At 46.2% G+C, this 26,263-nt stretch overlaps 1 protein-coding gene across 1 annotated transcript in view; it reads right to left on the reverse strand.

The window, feature by feature from the left end:
- Positions 1 to 26,263, reverse strand: part of TEK (TEK receptor tyrosine kinase) — a 682,216-nt gene that overhangs the window by 38,332 nt on the left and 617,621 nt on the right. Inside the window, exon 21 of the mRNA XM_069630921.1 lies at positions 15,575 to 15,671. Coding sequence (XP_069487022.1) covers positions 15,575 to 15,671 — 97 coding nt within the window. The remainder of the gene's footprint in view (positions 1 to 15,574; positions 15,672 to 26,263) is intronic.

Raw genomic sequence — 26,263 nt, forward strand, 5'->3', positions numbered from 1 at the left:
TTACCTGTTGATTCATTCCCTCTTCATTTCGGGTCCGCGCCACATCCTGGCATTTCCGGACCCCGGCCCCTAAGGGGAAAAAGAGACATCGCGTTAATGAGCGAATGAAAAGACATTACCAAAAAACGCTCATTAAGACTTACCTGATTTCTACAAGGATTTCACCTCTCATCTCGGGTCGGTGCCTGTTCCCCGGCATTCCGTACCCCGGCCCCTATGGGGAAAAAGACACTAGCATTAGTACATTAATGCATGGACACAAGGGGAACCTCTTATCAAAAAACTTACCTGGAAGCCAAGCAAGTTTGGTTCTCACCAATCCGAAAAATCCAGTGAAGTAACTGGATACCAACGCGCCCCTGCATCAGAAGCAGGATGGAGAGCTCGTCCTTCCAGACCCTAAGGTGAGACGCTACGGGGAATCACAGAAAGGGTTCGAGGAGGGTGAGAGGGGAAAGTGGGAGGCCGATTGCATTACCCCGCAGACAGTTAATCCCCTATTTTCGCCTACAGAAGGATACTTCTGCGAGCCAGACAAGCCAGATTTGGGGGCCCGGTCCAGTCCGTCTTCCGAATCCTGCGCATCACTTAGAAGAGGTCACAGCAGCGCAAACCAGGCCAGCGCCTCTGTGGGAGTCAGGTGAGCGTTACACTAACCATCTTCCCCCCACTGGCTGCCACGTGGTGTACTGGTTTCGCAAGCAGTAACCCGTGCCAACCAAGGTGGGAGGACGACCACCATTTGGCTTCTGTGGTATGGAAGAAGTTGTTACATTCCCATAGGTCTGTTAGTTACCAGTTAGAATATTAGACTGTGATGCCAAATAAGGTTGGTCATGAAGGCAATGGTAATTGATGGCTTGGTTATTCTCTATGGAAAGGTAGATGTGTTCACATATGAATATGGTGTCCCATACTGTGCAATTATCATACCTTTCAGCAATGGAAATATGTAGGGGTGGAGGGATGAACTCCCTTAGAGGCGGTGGTCCACTTATATGGAAGAATACCAATTAAGTAATTAAAATGTGCATATGTTCAATATATAATTCCAGTCTCCGGTATATGGAGCCTGTTCACTTCTTGGCTCCCAATTCAGTTTTTGAAATATAGCCTCTAGCTCACTTCTGGTCTTCTCAGTCAGAGGTTGATAGTGTCTATCTTGCTCAGTGTTCTTTTGTCCTTGGTCTGGTCTTCAAAAGTGTCTGGGACATTGATCTCAGCAGCCTCTCTGCTCTCTCTCTTGTTAGTCTGTTTATCTTCCAATTTCTGATATATAGCCCACAGTATGATCTCTGGTTTCTCTCAGATGTTCTGGCTCTCCCTGCGGTCTCACTACTAACGTCTGAATCTCCCCCTAAGTCAGTCTCTCCGTCGCTCTCTCTCTCTTGCTATCTCTCCCTCTCTCACTCTCTCTCTTGAGGTTCTCTCCCTGGCTGTTGGGTGTGTATCTCTCCATGGTCTGGTTCTCCTCTCAAAGCCAGTCTCCCTTTTTCTCAGTTCATGTACTCTGCAAGAGATAGAGTGCCCTTATTTTGGGTTCTGCCAGCGAACATGTCCTCTTTGTTCCCTGCTGCGTTCCTCTTGGTTGCCATTGGACTTAGTAGAGTTAGTGTACATACACCCGCACTACAGCTCAACAGCCGACAGCGTGGCAAGGTGAGGGCGCACAGCAGGGACGCTGCTATCCAGAGCTTCATAAAGTTGTGGTGTACAAAGACCACCATAATTCACAAGCCCTTACCAACTGTTTTTCTCACCATATAATTGTGTTGTGATATTGTCCTGGATCACAGTACGACATGGCCAATATCCCTCTTACATAGGTCGGTCTGAAAACCGCCAGCTGATAGTTGAAGTTCCCCTACTTCTAAAAGGGCAATTAGGTTATGCATGTGCCCCTTTGAAATCCATACTTTTTACTCTGCATATTTGGTTTGTGTGTAGTACCGTGGAGTTAGTGCCAATGACCACAGACCTACTGGATGGGCTTCCCTTCTTTCAAAAAAATGGTTATTTCTTCTAAAGTAATATAGATGTCTCAACAACCACCTGGCACTGCCGTCATGTGTGCAAGTTTTCAGGAACAACCGTTAGTGTGATTGTTGCAAAAAAATGCCCATTCCACACAAATCATGGCACATGAGGTTGATGGATTTGATCACAGATCTACCTACGGACAATTGTAAAGACACAATACTTGTGGTTGCTAACTCCTTCTCCAAGTTAGGGCATTTCATCTCGTGTGATGTCAGGGCATTTACTTGGCTCTTGTCATGGCTGACCTCTTTTGCACCACAAATGCAGGACACATTGCCTACCCACAGTCATGATCACTCGATACAGATGTGCCTACAGTAGAGGTGGTTAAAGGAACTAAGGAGTTGGTGGAGAGAGGAGCCAAGGATGAGAGTTGATAAAGCCAGTCTTTAATATAAAGGTTTTACAAAGGTAGCGGGCGCCCCTCTCTCGCAAGAACAGACATGATAACCTGTTCGGTGGTTATTAACCACTTGAGAGTTCGCAGCCACTGCTTTTACTCACTGTGCCTTTCACAGATGGGAAATATCCATTTGCATATCAGTCTTTGTCCCGCCCAGGGGCAGTCCAGCACCGAAATACTATGGCAATTCCAATCTGAACGAGAGTACCACCAGCAACCCCATACACGTGTTTCACCCTTGTTGGGGATCATCAGTGAGGTGAAGCTGATGCCTCTCTAAGCACAGTGAGAGGGAGACCACGTCTGGTTGCCCCCAGGAGACCTAGGGTTACCAATCCCAGGTTCCTTAACAAATAGTTTTACAAAGGTAGCGGGCGCCCCTCTCTCGCAAGAACAGACATGATAACCTGTTCGGTGGTTATTAACCACTTGAGAGTTCGCAGCCACTGCTTTTACTCACTGTGCCTTTCACAGATGGGAAATATCCATTTGCATATCAGTCTTTGTCCCGCCCAGGGGCAGTCCAGCACCGAAATACTATGGCAATTCCAATCTGAACGAGAGTACCACCAGCAACCCCATACACGTGTTTCACCCTTGTTGGGGATCATCAGTGAGGTGAAGCTGATGCCTCTCTAAGCAAAGTGAGAGGGAGACCACGTCTGGTTGCCCCCAGGAGACCTAGGGTTACCAATCCCAGGTTCCTTAACAAATAGTTTTACAAAGGTAGCGGGCGCCCCTCTCTCGCAAGAACAGACATGATAACCTGTTCGGTGGTTATTAACCACTTGAGAGTTCGCAGCCACTGCTTTTACTCACTGTGCCTTTCACAGATGGGAAATATCCATTTGCATATCAGTCTTTGTCCCGCCCAGGGGCAGTCCAGCACCGAAATACTATGGCAATTCCAATCTGAACGAGAGTACCACCAGCAACCCCATACACGTGTTTCACCCTTGTTGGGGATCATCAGTGAGGTGAAGCTGATGCCTCTCTAAGCACAGTGAGAGGGAGACCACGTCTGGTTGCCCCCAGGAGACCTAGGGTTACCAATCCCAGGTTCCTTAACAAATAGTTTTACAAAGGTAGCGGGCGCCCCTCTCTCGCAAGAACAGACATGATAACCTGTTCGGTGGTTATTAACCACTTGAGAGTTCGCAGCCACTGCTTTTACTCACTGTGCCTTTCACAGATGGGAAATATCCATTTGCATATCAGTCTTTGTCCCGCCCAGGGGCAGTCCAGCACCGAAATACTATGGCAATTCCAATCTGAACGAGAGTACCACCAGCAACCCCATACACGTGTTTCACCCTTGTTGGGGATCATCAGTGAGGTGAAGCTGATGCCTCTCTAAGCACAGTGAGAGGGAGACCACGTCTGGTTGCCCCCAGGAGACCTAGGGTTACCAATCCCAGGTTCCTTAACAAATAGTTTTACAAAGGTAGCGGGCGCCCCTCTCTCGCAAGAACAGACATGATAACCTGTTCGGTGGTTATTAACCACTTGAGAGTTCGCAGCCACTGCTTTTACTCACTGTGCCTTTCACAGATGGGAAATATCCATTTGCATATCAGTCTTTGTCCCGCCCAGGGGCAGTCCAGCACCGAAATACTATGGCAATTCCAATCTGAACGAGAGTACCACCAGCAACCCCATACACGTGTTTCACCCTTGTTGGGGATCATCAGTGAGGTGAAGCTGATGCCTCTCTAAGCACAGTGAGAGGGAGACCACGTCTGGTTGCCCCCAGGAGACCTAGGGTTACCAATCCCAGGTTCCTTAACAAATAGTTTTACAAAGGTAGCGGGCAAATGGATATTTCCCATCTGTGAAAGGCACAGTGAGTAAAAGCAGTGGCTGCGAACTCTCAAGTGGTTAATAACCACTGAACAGGTTATCATGTCTGTTCTTGCGAGAGAGGGGCGCCCGCTACCTTTGTAAAAATATTTGTTAAGGAACCTGGGATTGGTAACCCTAGGTCTCCTGGGGGCAACCAGACGTGGTCTCCCTCTCACTGTGCTTAGAGAGGCATCAGCTTCACCTCACTGATGATCCCCAACAAGGGTGAAACACGTGTATGGGGTTGGTGGTGGTACTCTCGTTCAGATTGGAATTGCCATTGTATTTCGGTGCTGGACTGCCCCTGGGCAGGACAAAGACTGATATGCAAATGGATATTTCCCATCTGTGAAAGGCACAGTGAGTAAAAGCAGTGGCTGCGAACTCTCAAGTGGTTAATAACCACTGAACAGGTTATCATGTCTGTTCTTGCGAGAGAGGGGCGCCCGCTACCTTTGTAAAAATATTTGTTAAGGAACCTGGGATTGGTAACCCTAGGTCTCCTGGGGGCAACCAGACGTGGTCTCCCTCTCACTGTGCTTAGAGAGGCATCAGCTTCACCTCACTGATGATCCCCAACAAGGGTGAAACACGTGTATGGGGTTGGTGGTGGTACTCTCGTTCAGATTGGAATTGCCATTGTATTTCGGTGCTGGACTGCCCCTGGGCAGGACAAAGACTGATATGCAAATGGATATTTCCCATCTGTGAAAGGCACAGTGAGTAAAAGCAGTGGCTGCGAACTCTCAAGTGGTTAATAACCACTGAACAGGTTATCATGTCTGTTCTTGCGAGAGAGGGGCGCCCGCTACCTTTGTAAAAATATTTGTTAAGGAACCTGGGATTGGTAACCCTAGGTCTCCTGGGGGCAACCAGACGTGGTCTCCCTCTCACTGTGCTTAGAGAGGCATCAGCTTCACCTCACTGATGATCCCCAACAAGGGTGAAACACGTGTATGGGGTTGGTGGTGGTACTCTCGTTCAGATTGGAATTGCCATTGTATTTCGGTGCTGGACTGCCCCTGGGCAGGACAAAGACTGATATGCAAATGGATATTTCCCATCTGTGAAAGGCACAGTGAGTAAAAGCAGTGGCTGCGAACTCTCAAGTGGTTAATAACCACTGAACAGGTTATCATGTCTGTTCTTGCGAGAGAGGGGCGCCCGCTACCTTTGTAAAAATATTTGTTAAGGAACCTGGGATTGGTAACCCTAGGTCTCCTGGGGGCAACCAGACGTGGTCTCCCTCTCACTGTGCTTAGAGAGGCATCAGCTTCACCTCACTGATGATCCCCAACAAGGGTGAAACACGTGTATGGGGTTGGTGGTGGTACTCTCGTTCAGATTGGAATTGCCATTGTATTTCGGTGCTGGACTGCCCCTGGGCAGGACAAAGACTGATATGCAAATGGATATTTCCCATCTGTGAAAGGCACAGTGAGTAAAAGCAGTGGCTGCGAACTCTCAAGTGGTTAATAACCACTGAACAGGTTATCATGTCTGTTCTTGCGAGAGAGGGGCGCCCGCTACCTTTGTAAAAATATTTGTTAAGGAACCTGGGATTGGTAACCCTAGGTCTCCTGGGGGCAACCAGACGTGGTCTCCCTCTCACTGTGCTTAGAGAGGCATCAGCTTCACCTCACTGATGATCCCCAACAAGGGTGAAACACGTGTATGGGGTTGGTGGTGGTACTCTCGTTCAGATTGGAATTGCCATTGTATTTCGGTGCTGGACTGCCCCTGGGCAGGACAAAGACTGATATGCAAATGGATATTTCCCATCTGTGAAAGGCACAGTGAGTAAAAGCAGTGGCTGCGAACTCTCAAGTGGTTAATAACCACTGAACAGGTTATCATGTCTGTTCTTGCGAGAGAGGGGCGCCCGCTACCTTTGTAAAAATATTTGTTAAGGAACCTGGGATTGGTAACCCTAGGTCTCCTGGGGGCAACCAGACGTGGTCTCCCTCTCACTGTGCTTAGAGAGGCATCAGCTTCACCTCACTGATGATCCCCAACAAGGGTGAAACACGTGTATGGGGTTGGTGGTGGTACTCTCGTTCAGATTGGAATTGCCATTGTATTTCGGTGCTGGACTGCCCCTGGGCAGGACAAAGACTGATATGCAAATGGATATTTCCCATCTGTGAAAGGCACAGTGAGTAAAAGCAGTGGCTGCGAACTCTCAAGTGGTTAATAACCACTGAACAGGTTATCATGTCTGTTCTTGCGAGAGAGGGGCGCCCGCTACCTTTGTAAAAATATTTGTTAAGGAACCTGGGATTGGTAACCCTAGGTCTCCTGGGGGCAACCAGACGTGGTCTCCCTCTCACTGTGCTTAGAGAGGCATCAGCTTCACCTCACTGATGATCCCCAACAAGGGTGAAACACGTGTATGGGGTTGGTGGTGGTACTCTCGTTCAGATTGGAATTGCCATTGTATTTCGGTGCTGGACTGCCCCTGGGCAGGACAAAGACTGATATGCAAATGGATATTTCCCATCTGTGAAAGGCACAGTGAGTAAAAGCAGTGGCTGCGAACTCTCAAGTGGTTAATAACCACTGAACAGGTTATCATGTCTGTTCTTGCGAGAGAGGGGCGCCCGCTACCTTTGTAAAAATATTTGTTAAGGAACCTGGGATTGGTAACCCTAGGTCTCCTGGGGGCAACCAGACGTGGTCTCCCTCTCACTGTGCTTAGAGAGGCATCAGCTTCACCTCACTGATGATCCCCAACAAGGGTGAAACACGTGTATGGGGTTGGTGGTGGTACTCTCGTTCAGATTGGAATTGCCATTGTATTTCGGTGCTGGACTGCCCCTGGGCAGGACAAAGACTGATATGCAAATGGATATTTCCCATCTGTGAAAGGCACAGTGAGTAAAAGCAGTGGCTGCGAACTCTCAAGTGGTTAATAACCACTGAACAGGTTATCATGTCTGTTCTTGCGAGAGAGGGGCGCCCGCTACCTTTGTAAAAATATTTGTTAAGGAACCTGGGATTGGTAACCCTAGGTCTCCTGGGGGCAACCAGACGTGGTCTCCCTCTCACTGTGCTTAGAGAGGCATCAGCTTCACCTCACTGATGATCCCCAACAAGGGTGAAACACGTGTATGGGGTTGGTGGTGGTACTCTCGTTCAGATTGGAATTGCCATTGTATTTCGGTGCTGGACTGCCCTTGGGCAGGACAAAGACTGATATGCAAATGGATATTTCCCATCTGTGAAAGGCACAGTGAGTAAAAGCAGTGGCTGCGAACTCTCAAGTGGTTAATAACCACTGAACAGGTTATCATGTCTGTTCTTGCGAGAGAGGGGCGCCCGCTACCTTTGTAAAAATATTTGTTAAGGAACCTGGGATTGGTAACCCTAGGTCTCCTGGGGGCAACCAGACATGGTCTCCCTCTCACTGTGCTTAGAGAGGCATCAGCTTCACCTCACTGATGATCCCCAACAAGGGTGAAACACGTGTATGGGGTTGGTGGTGGTACTCTCGTTCAGATTGGAATTGCCATTGTATTTCGGTGCTGGACTGCCCCTGGGCAGGACAAAGACTGATATGCAAATGGATATTTCCCATCTGTGAAAGGCACAGTGAGTAAAAGCAGTGGCTGCGAACTCTCAAGTGGTTAATAACCACTGAACAGGTTATCATGTCTGTTCTTGCGAGAGAGGGGCGCCCGCTACCTTTGTAAAAATATTTAATATAAAGGTGCCTAAGGGGAGGGAGGTTGTTGGCTAAATAATATCACATAATAGGTGTATTTGTAGAGCGCATATTCACCCCCCTATGCCCCACCCCCGGGGGCCATATTGGTGATATTTACAGATAACAGATGCTGATGGTTATCCAACTTAATGTTACTCATTGTACCAACCTCAGAAGATGAAGTGCTGAGTGGACGTGCTGGGATGATAACCTGTGACCATGAGGTGAAAGACAGGCCCATGTAGCGGATGCATTGGTCCACTGATCCGGCCAAAGAGGAGATGGTGAACAGTGAGTAGGTTATTATAAAAAAAGGGTAATCAGAGGATGGAGGTGGAGCAGAGAATTATTATGAGTTGGAGAGAGGAGGTGGAAAGGAAGATCAGGTGGTGAATAGAAGATCAGGGTGAGATTGAAAGGAGGCAAGGGGAGACTGTAAAGAGTGGAGAAGATAAGGGTTTGCTAGAACCAGAAAGAATCTAAGTGCTAGTCTGGAAATGAACTCTCAGTTTGGAAATGGGAGCTGAAGGCAGGTGGAGGAAAGAACTTGTGGTAACATGTTAAGGATGTGCAAGTGAAGCACATGGGCAAACAGAAAACCTCCCCCAGTTATGAGCTTGTGGTGAGACTTTGAGAAGAGCGAGGCTGGGTGCTATAGAACAGGGATCCTGAGAAATTAAGGTAGTGAGAGGCCCATAAAGACCTTATTGTGGCTCCTGTCTTCCTATGGTTCGGTCATTGGTTTAAGGCCTGCTCTAAAACGCTGCTGACTACAGAACCAACTACAAGGCTCCAGTGCAGACCTGAAAGCCAGGAGGCGGTCTCCTGCACAAGAACATGCCAAGGAAGCTTCAAGTCCAGAGACTTTGCTGGAACGGCAAGACAAATTATGAAACATTTCTCTTGGAATTCTTTTATTTGGGACAATCATGACATATCCCACATTTGCTTTGGTATGTCAAGCCACTATGAAGGACCAGGACCCATGCTTAACAAGAGCTGAAATAATCTTTGCTTTGGATCTTTTTGAACCTTTCCAAGAGACCCTTAAGCATACTTGGCACATCACTATCCTGTACTTGACTGTGTTACCTTTGTGCACATTCTTTGCCATGAAGGGGTTGATTTGTCCATGAAAGAACCCAAAAAAGACCTGTTGGGAAACCTATTTCCTGTCTGACCTTTATCTGATCCTTTTACACCTTGTGATAGGTGACAATGCCTTATGCAAGATGTCGATGCCCAGGTAATGGTCCAGTTGCATGTTGCCCAAGCCAAATCGAATGTTTACCCTGGTGTGCTTCAATGAGTGGCCTGTGGCAGTAACATGTGAGCAACTGGAGTAAGGAGTGCAGAGACTCTCGATCTCATGGAATGATGCCTACTCCACGATGGCAACACCCATACATCGTGTATGAGAGATCCCCCAGAGTCCTTCCCCTATCCATAGCCAGCTCACCCATGCAATATTCACACACCGAAAGATGTTCAGCATAGAAAACCTGAAAACTATTGCAGAAAGGAACGGCCCGTGAGCCAGGATTGCAATCTTACCTTAGAATGCTGTGAGGAACAGGCACAGGAATGCACAGGAATGTGCTGTCCACCAGGATGCTCGCAACTTCACTAGTTGTTCTCTGCAGTTTAACCAAGGAAGGAAGACATTCATGACCCGGGAGAACAGAAGAGAAGTTCAAAAGCAGCAAGGGACGCACCGACGAGCATGGGAAAGCCATGGTAGAGTCAAGCAGCCGCAATGCGGGGCCCCCGACTACAAAATGGCAGCTCCCCTAGTTATCGTCTTGGCCTGTGGAGCTGTCGGTCTGTGACGAGGAATCAAACAGTGTTCACCCCACATGTTCAAGAGGGTGGTCCGGTCTCTGCAAACAAATCCCATTCTCCCATCCCCAATGGGGCCAGGTAACCCCAATAGACTCATTCGTTTCCCAGTTACCTCACAGGACCTTGCATAAAAAGGGGTGGGACAGGGCCAAAGCAAGGGAGTTTGGACAGAATTGCGAGAAGTGAGTGAGGGAGGAGACTCAGAATCATAATCCCAATTTAGATGAGAGTTTTGAACATTGTTTGCCTTTTCCTTGGACTCCGCTGCACTGTTATATGGAGACATATTGTTGTTTTGGGGTATACATACCTTGTTAGAGCTACAGCCTTTCTCAAACCTCTTGTTTTGACCTGAATAAAATACTGTGTTTTTTAACCTGTTTGCTCTCCAGTCATCCGATGATCCCTCAGCCTGTGACAGAGCATTGGATGGGTAGTACTGTCTGCCTTTTTATATGATACCAGAAACTGCCTGGACCCCCTCAGTTAATGCCAATATATTTTGTTCCCTCTAGAGTAGCCCAGGTTATCAACCCACTGGCTCTGCATTTGAACGTACTGAATACCTGCAAAATGTATCTGGTATTTCACATCTCTTTTCTGAAACCCTAGTATTCATACCATTCGCTTGCCACCTTGCCTCCCGCCACTCAGCCCCATTGAAGGTATTAGGCTCTAAAGATTTTGAAGTTAATCACATATTGGCTGTACTTTGTGGATTGGAAAGATCATGGTCTAGAAGATCAGACCTGGGAATTGTGGCAGAGTCACTAACATGTAAAAAGATAGAGGGGTTCTGGAGACTGTGGGTTGTTTGAGAAAACCACCAAATCCAGCATGTATACCTAGGGTTGGTATATGTAGTATCTGCCAGGGCCCTCACTCTGTGCCTGTGATCCCAAAGGTTAGATATAGTATGGCTTTGGCACGTGCAGAAATGCGAGGACATTTTTTAATTGCTTGCAATGCCTTTTTCACTAGGACTCTGCTAGCCAATCTTCAAGCTAGAGGGGAATAGAGTGCACAGTTAATGCGTTAAGCATGGACGTTTACCTGTGGGAGAATGAGATGCTGACAGGTTGGTGGAACAGGGGTGCCTAGTGGGTTTGCATTCACACAGTGGAGGTCTTCAGATATGCCGCGTTGGAGCTGGGCTGCTGGCATGAACCCAAATGACTCCAACATGTCACTCCACGACATTATGCACTTGATCTGCAGTGTTTCAGACCAGCCCAGCATCAGGTGCTGCCTGAAATCTTTCCCTCGTAGCCCAATTGCGATCATTGGAGTTGTATAAAGGAGGGAGAAAAAGATAGGGGAGCGTGAGAAGTTGGAGGCTGATAGCAGGAGAATGGAGACAGTGTGAGTGAAGGAGCAGGGAGTGAAACGAGATGATGTAAAGTGGAGGAGGAAGGAGTGAGATGAGGGATAGAAGTTGGCAAGAAGAGAAAGGAAGAGGGGAAGCTGCTGAGGGAACCAGGAAAGTCAGGAATAGGAGAGCCAGAGAGCAGAACATTTCCCTCTAACAACAATGATCAGTCCATGGTGGAACTGTGCAAAGACAAGCAAGTATCACTTGCCATCCTCAAACCAAGGCTCCGCTTTATATGTATGGCTTTAAGGGGCATACACCTGAACACATGCAGGGTGGTTGGCTGAGGCCCTCCAACCTGTTCGACTCTTATCAGGAGAGGGTGCTTGACCTCTTGTTTGGTGGAAAGGAGTGATTTGTAACTTCAACCAATAAAAAGCTGAAGAAAGTCAAGGTGAATAGTCAGACTACAAAGTCTCTAGCAACTATCACTAAGGGCTCCACAAAAGCAGTCCATTGGCACTGTTGTGAAAGCCCATTATTGTGGGTCACTGGAAACCTGCCAGCAATTGCAGGAGCAGCATGTTGGCCAGGAACATTCCAGCTTTGGGCAGGGATACAAGCAGCAGAGGTTCAGCAAGTCTACTGGCTCAAGACCTTCAGTGGGAAAGATGGAAAACATAGGTACCCAATCAGAGTCATGGTGCATTCCATCCACCCGTAGGTGGTCCCCGAATGCCTGTTTTGATAAGCAGTGCATGGAGCTGAATTTGATGCCCTTCTGGTATCAGGCGCAAACTCCTTTTAGGTTCTCTTACCCATTACCAATTACATTCTTTTAGAAATTGCGTGGTGAAAGCAAGATACCAACATCTTGGTGGGGGCCCATTTAACCCTGCAGAATTGACTGTCTCTGAATTCCGACTAATCCATTTACAGCAATAAAGCCCCCTGTGTGTCTTTAAGGTGCAAATACTGTGGCAAGACAGGCAACTTCATATGAACGTGCTGAAGTTGAAGAACATCTGACTGGGGGGCGTAATTCTCCTCAGGCAGAACAAGCAAGTGCTGATCCTCATGGACAACACCACTGCCATGCTCTATGTGAATAAACGGGACTGGGGGAGGGCAGGGAACCAAGAGTGTCAATCTGTGTTGTCCTGTGTTGGATCTATGGGTATTGCTTTTTATCCCAACACATCAACGTCATGGTCTGTCAGGAGTTCTCAACACAAGATAACATGCTCTGAGCCAAGTGTCTCATTAGTCATATAAGTGGGCCTACGTGGCCACGGTTTGTCCCCCCCGCCCCTGCTTTCTGAGTGTGCCTACCCTGAGAGACAATGCAAAGTGCAGAAGTATGCCTCCTGAATTTGTCTGGACACCCTGTCACCAGCAATGCTTTCTTTCCTGGGACAGGCTCAGATGCTATGCCCCTGATTACAAGAGCTGCACAAGTTCATACAGAACCTGAGATGCCCCATTATCCTGGTTGCACTAGTTGGGCCCAACAGTTTCTCATTTTTGGACTAGCTAGAACTGTCTAAGGGAGGGCCATTTCAGCTTCCAGACAGGAGGTGCGAGGGGTGGGGTTGGGGGAGGGGTACCGCTCCAGTACGAGAGCAGTGTTCAGAATCGCTCCCATCATTTTAATTTGCTTGGCCACCTAGTTGGCTTTGAGCCTCTCAAAAACAAATTGAGATCACTTAAGTGGCCCTGCAGAGTTGCATTAAAAGCCAATAGAAACACAAGTGGTTTTGTTTTTGTTACTGGCTGCTTAAGCAGCAGTTGGACCCATGACAGTGCTCCCTGAATCACGTGTTTTATGTGGTGTCACACCTGACCTGTTCAGGTAGAGTACTACATGTTGCACCTGTCAGCAAGCAGGGCCCACAGGAACATTTCTGTCAAATGTTTTCATTAAAAGATCAGGTTAACTAGCACTTTTAAGGGTTTTCACGGTTGCTTCCTCCCATTAGGAGGCTTAATCTAACTAGAGATTTGAATATCGTGCCCTTTATTTCGGCAAATAAACCATTTGAACCCATGTTCTACACTGACATGAAGCATGTGACATGGACCATGGTGTTTTTGATGGCTGTTACTTTTGCATGATGCATTGGCCAGCTACAGGCACTTTCATCCAGGAATCCTTCACGAGTCCCACTGAGATACAAATGTGCTTAGAACTCATCCCTCTATTGTTTCTACGGTCTTGTCATCACCACAGTGAGGAAATTGTGTTGCCAACGTTCTTACTAAAACAGTTTTACCTGAGAAGCATGTCCTTTATGCACTAGCTGCATGAAAGGTGCTTACATTTTATCTGGAGTGCCCCAAGGACTTCCACACTAATCATAGGATTTTTGGGTCCTACAAGGATGCCTTCCATGGTAAAGCCATTTATCCCTGCAAGTCATCAGTCAGGCAGCGACATGGGGACTCACATGCGTTTGGGGGTATTACGCATTGGCCGTAAACTGAAGTGCCGGTGCACTGTTTGGCCAAGCCATGCTATAGATCCCGTTTGCTCGATTCTGTTTCTTTCGGCCCGTGTCCTCTCTCTATTCCAGGAAATGTTGGGACAATCTATACCATGAGTATGGAGGAAGAGGGGCAGGATATATCAGTAAGAACATGTTACTCCATGTCCAACTTCCTCCAGACAAAGTCCTCTCTGTGATAAGATCGCCCTCCAGCAGATTTGACAGAGAGGAAATGTACTGGAAATAAGGGGTGGGCTGGTGCATGGGCAGAGCTGCATACGTGCACCACGCTTTCATTAGCTTTCATTTTGTTATTGTGCCCGCTGCAGAAAAATGCTCCTTTCTCCACAGCGTGGTGTGTACATTTCATGAGTTTGGAGGAGAGGGGACATGGATTACCAGTACAAGAGTAATTACAGTGAGTAAATAACATGTACTTACATGCAGATATAGCTCTCCAGGCTTACTGAATATTCCCCGACATCGAAATGTGATGCCACACAGTCAAATATTAAAACATTCTTCCCATAGCAATGCATGTACGTTAACAACAGTATGCATGAGTCGTGCATTTAAGGACTTTTCTAAGGCAACTAGGGCACGTTGTTTACCAATCGCAACAAGCCATGTGACCATCCTGCTGTATTTGGGTTGGTTTGTGTTCTTCCTGCTACCTGAGATATTTCCCCAAATCATGTGCAACATTTGCCCTGTGTCTCTTCCTTGTGATGCTTGCTACAAATCTTCCTCCCCCGAAACATTCAGATTAAAAGTGGCCACATTTACTTTGAAATGTGCTTCCCTAAAGGAACTCAGCAGCTACACAATGTTAGCCTTAACTCCAACTATCCATGGGTCGCAACATAAGTTTGAAAGCAGGTCCCTCATCAGGTGTGCTGCATTTGCTTCACCTACTAACGTACAGGCCCTCACCATGTTTATCAGGTTGAGCTGAAGCAGTTGCATCAGAGGGAGAACCTCACTCGGGATGCACTAACCCATTTGGTGGCCTCCTTTAAGGTTGTAGCGTGGAGCAGACATTACACAGCAGCTTCCACTGATACAGTGTTAACAATGTCCCATCTTGAGCTTTGTTGTAGGTTTTGCATTCATCTGGGATGGCATCAAACTGCTCATGTAGACTGTCTAGCAGGTGCAAAATACAATTCCAACGAGTAGCCACTGAGGTCTTAAGGCTATGCAGTGGCAACTTAGGCACACAAGCGGTTGGTGCAGTCCATTTTTGGCATGGGAATCCTGACTGAAATGGGTGGTAAACGCGCTGATATACCATCAAACGGATTTACCGGTACCACCACTTGGTCCGGTGTAATTTGCACCAGATTACAAGTGGTGGTAGGCGGTGTTAGTCCCCACTTATTGGAGTCCACAGGATATAGACACTGATGTGTGTGACACCTGCCTTCCTGAATCTCTCATGATAGTACTTGTTTTGCTCACACACAAACTTTTCAAAATGTTCATATGAAGTTCGACCTGGTCAAATCACCTGACATTCAGGTGATTTGAGGTCTGTGTGGAAATGTTCACCCAGACCTACTGAGCACCATGACCATTCACAACTCTCATGTGGCAACTCATAGAGGCAACGTGCTGGTCTTGGAAGCTCGACCAAGCAGAGCAACAGAGGTTTGAATCTCGGATCCGCGCTTAGAAACCAAACTCGGGTATTAAGCTTGTTATAAACAACCAATAAAATAAAATAAATAAGGGATATTACCATTGTTAAGATCATTATCTCTAATGGGGCTCAGACAATAACGCCAATCTTCTACGTTATAAGAACATGTTTCTGTTTGTTTAACAACGCTTCTATTCTAGCAGAGAGTGCATGTCATTTTCTTCGAAATACCAAAAAGATTACTTCACTTTTTTGCTTGAACCAAAAATCAAAAAGGATAATCATGAGATTATTATCTTACACTTCATCATCACAGTTTAGAGGCTTTTCAAGTCTGTACTTTTGCGGCAGTTTTTCATAAAGCTCTGCACAAGTCATTCCACAATATGGCGTTCCACCTGAGAAAAAGAGAAATTATTTAGGAGCAATTTCCATTCCTTCCCTTCCAATTGATATTAACAGGTTATTGCGTTCAGTACTTTTAAAAATATTTGACAGAGAGGGGGGTGCCCCCTTCGCCCAAAATTATAGAGATATCTCCCATGGTGCTTGGTAGTAGAGAGGCTTTTCAGAAATGAAAAAGCGGGCCTTTTTTTCTTCTCCCCCAATGTGAGAGATATTCACAAATATTCAGGGTAATATTCGACGTTATCCGAAAACAAAGATTGTTAAATATTCCAGTTGGAGGAGGAAAAAGGATGAAATGGCATCAGCCTAGAGGTCGGGAGGGGGGAAAGAGGACAATATGTCAAATAGGGGAGTTGGGGGCGGGGGGATCCTGGTAACCCAGTTCAGAGTTCGAACATTGTCACATATTCAAGGTTATTTCCATATATGAGGTTATTTTTCATATAAAAGTGTGTTGTATGTTAAATAACCACAAATATTTTTGAAATATCCTGGGTCATTTGTAGTTCATTGCTGAAATAACCGCAGTTATGGGGAAAAACATTTTAAAAACAGAGAGTTAAAAAAATGACATTAATACAAAAAAAGTGGAATTTGACAGTGCTTGTAACCCAGTGGGGCAACATGTCAAGGGATGCAATGCGGCCCTGGCCAGTGAGCATGCCCAGAGTGCTTTAAAATATACAGTGGACATGACCGAAGGCAGTGGCTATTGGCCATTGTGACGGGTCAGTAATGCAAAGTGGACAACTGCTTGTAGGTTTATCAAAATATGCCATTTTATTAAAGGAAATATATTAAAAGAAAGCCTTGCTTGCCCTACTCTTACTAGAGAATGCCTTGCCTAGTCTATAAGCTATGGGGCATTCACTAGCATAGGATAACTGGCCCTCTCACTAAAGAACAAATATCCAAAGAAAATATATGGCAAAACAATATCTGAATAACCTTCCGCTGTCCTGGGTAAGGTCCCTTCCCCAGGAATCAAAGTCAACTCAACATGTTCAGCAAAAGAAAAGAAAGGTTTTGAGCCAGCTCTTGACATTCCCAAGTCAAAGAAAAAGTTCATCAAACAGAAATCCACTGGTAAAAAATCTTTGTTCCTGGATGAAAGATCCCCTTTCAACTCCCAGAACAGAAATTGGGCCAATGGTAATCCCGGTAATGATAAATTGTCTCTTCTTCCAGATTGTTTGCCACAGTTCAAAATAAGGTGTAATATTACCCAATGTCAATAATACACAATTCTTTAGGACTTCTTCAGTTACATTGGTATATTTGTCAGGATGCTTTATTTGTGCTGGTACTTCCACTTCAACAACCACACTTCTACTTCTGGTACTATGAGAACAGTCAACTTTGTCCCATAGTACGTTACTGTTTCAAACCACTTCAATGTTACATCTGCTGACAACTAAGTATATCATCACAGTTTAAGTACTACTACCACAGCTCAGTACTTTGAATTATTAGACAGGCTTTAACAAGATATACTTCAACCTCTTCAGGTAGGCCAGGCACTCTTCCCTTCAATGACTTTCTCAAAAAGGGGCAGCCTCTTTGCCTCTCATGTCTTTCTGCCACAAACACAGCCTGGTTCTGTCCATCAGACTAACTTCTCTCTGTTTTCTGCAGCATTTCGTACCACCGGTTGTGCCTACTTCAAAATGTTTTCCCCCAAGCAACTAATTCCCCTTACCCAACTTTACTCACACCTTTCTGCCAGTTATCCGCCCATATAATTACCCAGAAGCCTTGGTGCCACTCTCTCAGATTCTAACACAGGTACCCTTGTATCCTAGGCCACTTCAATGTTAACAACTTCACAGTGTAATTGGATGGCTCTTTAATTCTTGGAAATGTTGATTTCACTATACAAAATGGGGTGCCTCTTGGCTTGGATAATGCTTGGTCTTCTCTTCAATAGTTTAGACTCTTAACCTCATAGAAATGTAAAGAATGTGACTTTGAGATACAGTATGAGATTCAGTTTTTCAGTTGAAAACTCAATTAGGCACACACAACCTCTTTTTAAAGAAGATTTCAAGGTTTAAAGATGAATAGAGAATTGTATTCTAGTGTAACGGCAAAGTATAGGGTTCTGACTTCTGTTTGGGAATCACAATTGGGCACACACAATCTCTTTTTGATGTTGTCTTCATACTTTGTCACTTGTAACTTGGGTACTGTCAAGGTTAGGTATTCGGTAATGGTTTAGAGAGCGTTCCATCTTCTTAATTAGGGACACGCGACCACTCTGATAGACAGCAACAGTCTTTAAATAATTAAACAATGGATTTCAGCAACGTTAACTTCTCGTGCGAGGGTTAGGTCTTTCACGATAGACGCAAGTGCTACATTTGAATTTTTTTTAATAGAATTATGAATGCAAGAAACGGCTTCTACTCGCATTAAACCATACGCGAGTGAACAAGGAGCTGGATACTGTTACCGGCAAGGCTTGCACAAAATGTTAGAATGCCAAGCTTCGCTCACTGGCTTCTCAGGCACTTGCTTTGCGGGTTCCACTGCTTTCCCAACTTTCACTTCTACTGCTTCTGTCTGGCTGGGTCTCACACCCTTCTCTTGAACAGGTGTCTCTGGTCCGGCCACTCGTATTGGGAGTTCCTTCTGCTCCTGAAACGCTCAGCTTGCCACTTGCTTCCTGCCTTAGTCTCCTGCCTGTCCACAGCTCAGCGACTACTGCAGTCAGGCTCAGATGAGCAAAACCATTTCTCTTGCACATCTTCCGCCTCAGGCTTTGGGAGAACAGGACTCTCTTAGAACTTGCAGTTGAAATCTGCTGTTTCCACCTACCAACATCCCTCTTGTTCCCCCAATTCTGTGTGGTTTGCCAGCCTCGTGACTTCTGTCTGTTTCTACTGCTACAGCCTGTAATCCAGCTCATGTTCCAGCTCCTTCTACTCCTCCTTTCCGTAAGGGACCTTTTATGCCTCCCAGATTCAGTAAAGGGCTTTAGGTGTGGGCTATTAGCCTTGATTGCCTGACTACTGCAATGGCTACTAGGCATAATTGACTGACTACTACATCTGCATGCCTCTTCAACCCTCTTCCACATCTCAGTACCTCTAGGATTCTGGGACTTGTAGTTTCTTTCAACCAAGTTAGGTTTTTCCACTTCTGCATTACTTGCAAGGGTAGATTGAATTACCCTAAAGCTTGCAATAGAGGGGTTATGAGAATTAGCTATTACAGAGGAAGAGGTTTTAGTGAAGACAACCTTTCCATATTCTTTTACATTGCACCCTTGGGATTGAGGAAGGTGTTTAGTTTGGGATACCAAAAAGGATCTTTCTTTCGGTATAATTTGCTGTGATGTTATAATTTTAGGGTTCACAACCCTACATCTAATATGAGGTTTAGAGACATTAAAATGACAATAAGCCATGACCTATTTAGGTACACTGCGAAGCGTCTTCCTGTTAGAGGAAAAATACTGCATCTCATCCCACGGAATCTCCTCACCACCCTTGGGCCTGTCTCCTCCCAGGTGATCCTCCCGTAGTACACCATCCCCAAGGTTGGGGTCAGCAAGAGTCTGCCTTCCCCTGGCCACCTGGGAGGCGACTTTAGGTAGGGTTTCAGTGAGGGATCAGTAGGATTCTTCACACCATGTGCATGTGGAAAGTCATGACCAGCTTAACTCAGCGCTTTCCCGTTATAAAGCCCATGAGCACTTGCATATTATAAGAGAAGGGAGTCACAATGACATACAAAATGGCATTATGGGGGACATAGTATGATGGGGACATCAATGGGAACGTGCTGAGTTAAGCTGGTCATGACTTCCCACATCCACTGAATTTCAAGGGTTTTGTTACGTTAAAGCTGCTCAACTTCAGGCACATTTCGCAAGACACTGGTTTGACCCAGACGATACAGCCCCACAAACATCCCCTTGGAAAAATACGCTGCCTCCCCGACAAACTTGCAGTCCGCCATGTTCGACCCCAAACGCAGGGACTCCTGCGAATACGACCCTGTGAGCACCACCACGCGCGCATGGTTCAAGAAATATAAGAGAATTCATCTCACGACCCCATATGACCCAGAGATACCGCTATGGAACTTTCCCGGCATAGCACCCACATTTGATAAGGCGATACAAAGGGCATGGGATCCAAATAAATGCTTTAAGGTGCGAGATATGTTCCCGGATGGCAGGGTCTGCGAACTGGGTGATTTTGTTGAGACAGTGGGTGGGGGACACCTTAAGCGATTCCAGTTTTATCAAATGAAAACCGCCTTTGCAGCTAAATGGCCTACATTTCCATCAGAGCCCCCTATCCACAAATGCATTAGCGCAATGACGGCAACGGATAACCATAGGAAAGGAATTTCCCAAATATATAACTTGGTCCAGACACATTCCAAATCATGTAATAATATTAAAGAGGCATGGGAACGTGACTGACCTGGGGCTGGACTAGGCGAATCTAGCTGGTTGCGCTACTGCCAACTCACTAGAAATGTCTCTATGTACTCGGCGCTGAGACTAATTCAATTTAAGGTTCTCAACCAACTCCACTACACCCCAGCCAAACTAGCTAGTTTTGTGGAAGGCCACACAGGTAAATGTCCCAAATGCGATGCCCCTAGAGCAGATGCATATCATATGTACTGGGCATGCCCCTCTGTAACCCTATTCTGGGGGAAGGTAGCCGAAATCCTAGAAGATATCACAATGATCATGGCTACACTCTCTCCGTTGAAATACCTGTTTGGGGATATTGGCAAGGTGGCCGAGACTACCAGACGACTGTTTAACGTTGCATGTATAGTTGCAAAACGAAACATTTTAAAATGCTGGAAATCTACTGAAACACCCAAAGGGGAAGACTTTCTGAAAGACCTGTCCATGATAAATGAATGTGAGGAGCAATTTGTTATAACTGTGCCTTTGACCTAAGGACATATGGACTCTTTTCCGCCTTTACCTCTGTAATATGCTCCCTGAATACGACGACACCACATTTTCACCATCCTAACTGACTGTGAATTGTGTATTGTAACAATGTATATCTGTGTACTAACTGTCATGCTACTCTATCGACTGCTCTGAACTCTGTTCCTGATGTAACTGGTGTATAAAAAAAAAGCTGCTCAACCTAACTGCACTTAAAAGTTTTTCATGCTTCCTGGGGACACAGCTCGAGTTCTCTAAGAAAATCAAGAACCTAGGATGTATCTGGGAAGATAACATGGGGAGCTTTCTACTCACTTCGACTGCTGAAATATATATTACCTTGCATTGCAATAGAGGATAGAGCAGTTGTCATTGGTACTCTGGTCAACTCTACACTGGATTATGGAAATGCATTACTATCAGGCATACCAATCTATCAGCTACACAGAGTACAGGTCGCTCAAAACGCAGCAGTAAGGCTAGTATATAGAGTTAAAAAATCAGCTCCAATTTCTGAGCTAAGGAGAGCCCTACACTGGCTGCCTATAAAGCAAATAATTGAATTTAAGATTATTTGCCTAATTTTCAAATGCGTAAACAACATTGGCCCAGCATATCTATCGGACAAAATCAGGAAGTATGCCCCCATCCGACAACTACGCTCAGCAGACAATAATCTGCTCCATATTCCACGCACCAGGTGTGTGAGTAAAGGGGACCGTAGATTTGGAGTTTACGGTCCAAGAGCATGGAACAAATTACAGAGAGAAATCAGCGGAATTACAAATCTCGCAGCATTCCGCAGGGCGGTAAAAACCTATCTGTTCTGCTAGACCCTAGAATTGAACTCGATCTGAACCAGTCGCCAAGCATAAAGATTACATCTGCGCCCAGATACGATTGAATTTGTCTGGTGCGCGTTTACAAATGCAAACAAATCTAAATCAAAATCCAATCGTATACAAACATACTGCTGCATTAGTGGCTGTATAGTTAAGGTTACGTGACACTTCACATGGGCAAATGCTACACAACTTGAAACCACATCCATGTAAGTTCACACAATTTGTCAGACTACTGATTTGGCAACATCCAAACTTGCATGACAAATTGTGATGGTTGAAGGATGTCTTCATGTGTATAATGTTGTACATTTGTGAAGCTTATCTCAAAATTGTCTACTATGATTTTCGGCACACAGATAGCACTTGCCTGGAATGGGTGCACACTGCGAAACTCAAGATGTTCACTTTATGAAATCTCAAAAATGTATCTGTAATGAAGACCTGGGCAGCAAGCTTTGTGACCAAGTCCCATGTCTTAGGCTAAGGAATTGGATGAAGGATGCAATGGGAGTAGGCCCCTGAGGAGTATTCGGGAGGACCCCTCCTACCTCCCCCGCGCATCCCTAGCCAGCACTGCATGACCCCTTCTCTTACCTCAATTAACCCCTTCTGACTCCTAGCAACCCCCTTCTGACCTCTACGAACGCCTTTCTGATCCTTGTAACAGTTACAAATTGTTCAGTCTATCCTTCAATTCAGAGAACCTCAGGGATTCCAGTGGAGGGAATCTTCTAAACTGTATAGAAAATGAATGTGACACTCTGCATGAAATGCAATCTGTGGAACTGCCATCAAAGATGGCCTGTTGTCAGGTCCCAACAAATAGAAATCCCACAGGAGCCGCTGAACCCTGCAGACCCCCATCAGCGTCCCATTTGCAACTGCTCTTTCCCAGTTACATTTAAGACACCCTCATGGGAAAGGGGAAATTGATACAATGAAAACACCGGAATCTGACTCTCGTTCTCTCCTTAGGTCTTGCTAGAGACCTGAAAAAACACAGAAGGTCCCTCCCTATGCCCTCCCCTTCTGCTGTCTCACAGTACCTGATCACCTATGCTAATTACCCATACGTGGGGTAAGGCTGTCTCCAAGTATGTGAGTCATCTCTGAAAACTGTCACTTGTGAGTCCATAACTTTGTTCTCAGGTTCTTGTTAACTATTTTCTAAGCAAACTGTTTCCCGCTATTCCTACATACTTACTCACTTGTCCTCTCTCTGACCTTTCCCAGTCTCTAGAAGATGTGTTAGTTATTTACATAGCCCCTTAGGGCTTTTGCATGGAGTTTTGGTCCATCAGCATGGGCAGAGGTCATTCATTTCCAGATTTAAAAAACTGATGCGGCACAGCCCACCGAACACTGGCAGAGGCGAGAGAGAGAGAGAGAGAAAGAAAGAGAAAGAGAGTAGCAGTGTCTTTGTATAACATGTGTGCAGACTGATCCCCATAGGGGCATCTCACTCTTAACATACTGTTACAGTGTTGAGGCACAGATGTGCTTCTGGAGGACTCTAGTCTAGATAATGCGTGCACTATGAGGCCACCTTGCAAGAGCCGGAGAAGAAAGTCAGCACCGCTCCTGAGAATATCACACTGCTCTGAGCACCGATCACAAGGGATTTCAAGTCTCCTGTCGAGATAAGGTCAGTACTGAAGCATCAACAAGAGTTCTGTCTAAGTTCTAAGTGAGCACTAAAGCAGGCATAGAGCAACACGTATTAATCCAAAATTCAGAGGCAAGTAGCTGTTAGCATTAACCTGCCCACTAGTTTATCAGCAACATGTACCCTGAAGTTCACAGTGATTTTCTCTCAAACGTTGTTGGTGGTCCACAGAATAGGCTCTTACAGAGCCCTGAGAGTTAAAGCCTCCTTGGTCAGTTGATCATGGTGAAAGGCAGTTCAAGAATGCTCATTCTGGTTTTATAATATCTGATGTAGTATGAGAGAGCCAATCAGCTGCTCAGTTCTTTCCCTCAATCTTCAAAGGGGTCAGGCTTACCTTCCTAGGATAAAAACTGTCTAAGCAAAGTAACTGAACAATAACGGTCATATCCAGCACTCAAGCCTGACAACTGCGGTAGCAGCCCACAGGAATTGCCTTTAGCCCCTTTTATGCCCCCTCTGCACAAAGAAATCATCCTCTTTGTGAACAACCACTACTTGACCCTGCATAGCCCTGGATTTGGAGAACCTACCAGCTGTTGGAACTTTGCCAGGCCACAGAATCACTCTTGCGGGCGCCCACAAGCTTGAGGAAAGAATGCAGACGCATTATATGTTAAACATAGCAAATCAGTTAGCATCACTCTGACAGCCACTGAAATGCGCCTCTTCAAAATCCTGACCTTGTAAATGTTGCAGACAGTTCATGTTTGAGACACAAACAAGGTAGGCTAACTGTTGACTACACAGTTTGCATGACACAAGATCTAATTGATAGTACACATATCCTTAAAATCTACTTGACTCACATGGTGGAGCTTGTTGCGCTAACTAGTGCCTACATCTTTTTGCAAGGTAAAACCTTCACCATATACACCGACCTCCGCTACGAATTCTGAGTTGTACGTGATTATGGCCACCCGTTGTTGCTAGAGGAAATGCTCTTGCTGACAGTGTGGCTAGGGAAGCTGTCCTTTCCTCTCATTCCCACACTTTGAATATGTTCCCCAAAATGAAGTGCACCCACCACCTTACACTACCCTGTGTAAATATGCTAGAATTCAGGTGGCAGCAATTGGTTTAGTAGTAGTGCTCTACTTCATTACATTGCATGTATAGACCATGATATTGCACACGTGGGGAAGGGGGAGTGAACATAGTTTGGCATGAATGGTTTGCGCCTGGTTTCTCCTTGGTGGCTGAACAGCATTGTAGACAATGTTGGGCATGCCAGCAGCATAATGTTAGGGAAAGCGTCAAGCGAGTCAAGGAGCACAACCACCACTGTGAGGTGCTTTGTCTAGATGCTCAGAATTGCAGGCCTGGAGTTCATTTTAGCAATTGTTTGTTTTCAAGTGGTTCGAAGCATAGACATTAAGAAAAGCTGATACATATACAGTTGCTCAGACCATAATCAAAGCTTTGACATGCCACTGAGAATCAATAGTCATTGTAGTACCCATTTTACTTGAAATGTTCTCCAGGAACTCTGCAACATTCTACAGATCCAGCAGAGGCCCCACTGGTCATGTCATCCACAATCAGCAGGGGTTGGGAAGAGACAAAAAGGGTCCTTAAGCACAAACTATCAAACATCTGTTTTGAAACTGGACTGGAGTGGCCTGATGCCCTTCCACTTGCTCTAATGAGCATGTAGAGTAATACAAACAAGAGAAAATATTTGATTTGATTATGAGGTTCTCACTGGCAGACCCATGCATTTAACCAAATCACCACATATCGTGCTGGCAAAAAGCAAATGTTCAGCTGTTAGACTGTGCTGTGTTTCTTTATTGTAGCGTTTTGATCCCATCGGTTAAGCATGTTTACTTGCAGGTTTGTGAAGCCTTGCCGAAAGAGCCTGTGATACCCTGCCATAATCTGAAGCCAGGGGACTTTGGCTTCATAAAGAGCCATCAGCGGAAGAATTGCTTGACTCCAGAGGGTGTGGGCCATTTAAGGGTTTGTTCATAATGAATACCGCCGCCAGGTGTCAAAATGTGCTACCATTGCTGCCCCCAGCTTTTGCAGTTACATTCGTTCTGCTATGGGTTAGCATACACCTATGCGAGGTGACATTTTTACAACCGACTGAACGTAGAACTGAAAGGAGATTTTGGCATTAAAAACAATATAGCCACTGTTACGACTGAAGAAATATGAAACTGGCCCTAGTGGAGGTGCATGGGATTTGGCAGGGGGCCACATCTTGCAAACTAATTATATAGTATTGTTCCTGGGTGCAGCTTCTAGCGCCTATGGCCAGGTACCCTTGAGCTGCGAAACACTACTGAACTGGTTACCTAATGAATGGGAATAGGAGCCTTTTTCCAATGAAACACTTAGGACAACAGCGAATGATAAAAAGGCAGACAGTCACCACTAATGTTCCTCATAAAGGTGTTTTTTATTTAGAAGAGAACAAGGTGGGAGCGTGGACTGGAGCATCGACGATGCGGTCGCTCTCCTAATGGCCTCCGTGGGATGCCCGCTGCGGTTCGCATTTTAAGGTGATTCCGGCGATTCATCTCACAAATAAACTACTGGCGGCGGCGCACAAAGATATGGGGCTTCTGCCGGTGCATTCTTAGAAGCCTGACACCCTGGGAAGGTGGAAGATGAGCCTGATCTACTCCAGCGGCCCTTCTGCTGCATAATCCAAGATGGTGGGCGGGACCGCGAGGCTCGAAGAACGCTGCAGAAGAGAGGGGGAGGGAATGAAACCTTGGCTTTGTTGAGCCGCACTGTCACCCTCCAACGACAGTCTGCCCCCTGAGTGCTACCAACACTGCTGGCGCTCCACTGGACCCTCCTTACTGAACGCCGGATGAAGGGAGCCTCGGAGCCTCCCTGCAGCGTCCTCCCGCCCCTGCCTGTGCCCCGAGTCGGAGGCCGCGACCTCTGGACCAGGAGTTCTGACGGAGCTTCCAGTGGCAGGCGGGGTGAGCGGGGCTCAAACAACAGGAGCACAGGAGGTCGCCCCGGACCCAACGGACCCTCGGCTGTAACAGACACCAGCGGATGGTCCCCCCGGCAGCCCTAGTGGACTCCTTGAACTTCCCCCAGGCAATATCACTGGCCTCCCGCGGACCGCCCACCGGACCCATCCGGATCACCGTCGCTTCTCCAGGGGAGCTCAACTTC

This window comes from Ambystoma mexicanum, chromosome 6q, assembly GCF_040938575.1.
Source record: "Ambystoma mexicanum isolate Mex_15411 chromosome 6q, UKY_AmexF1_1, whole genome shotgun sequence".
Classification (NCBI taxonomy): Eukaryota; Metazoa; Chordata; class Amphibia; order Caudata; family Ambystomatidae; genus Ambystoma; species Ambystoma mexicanum.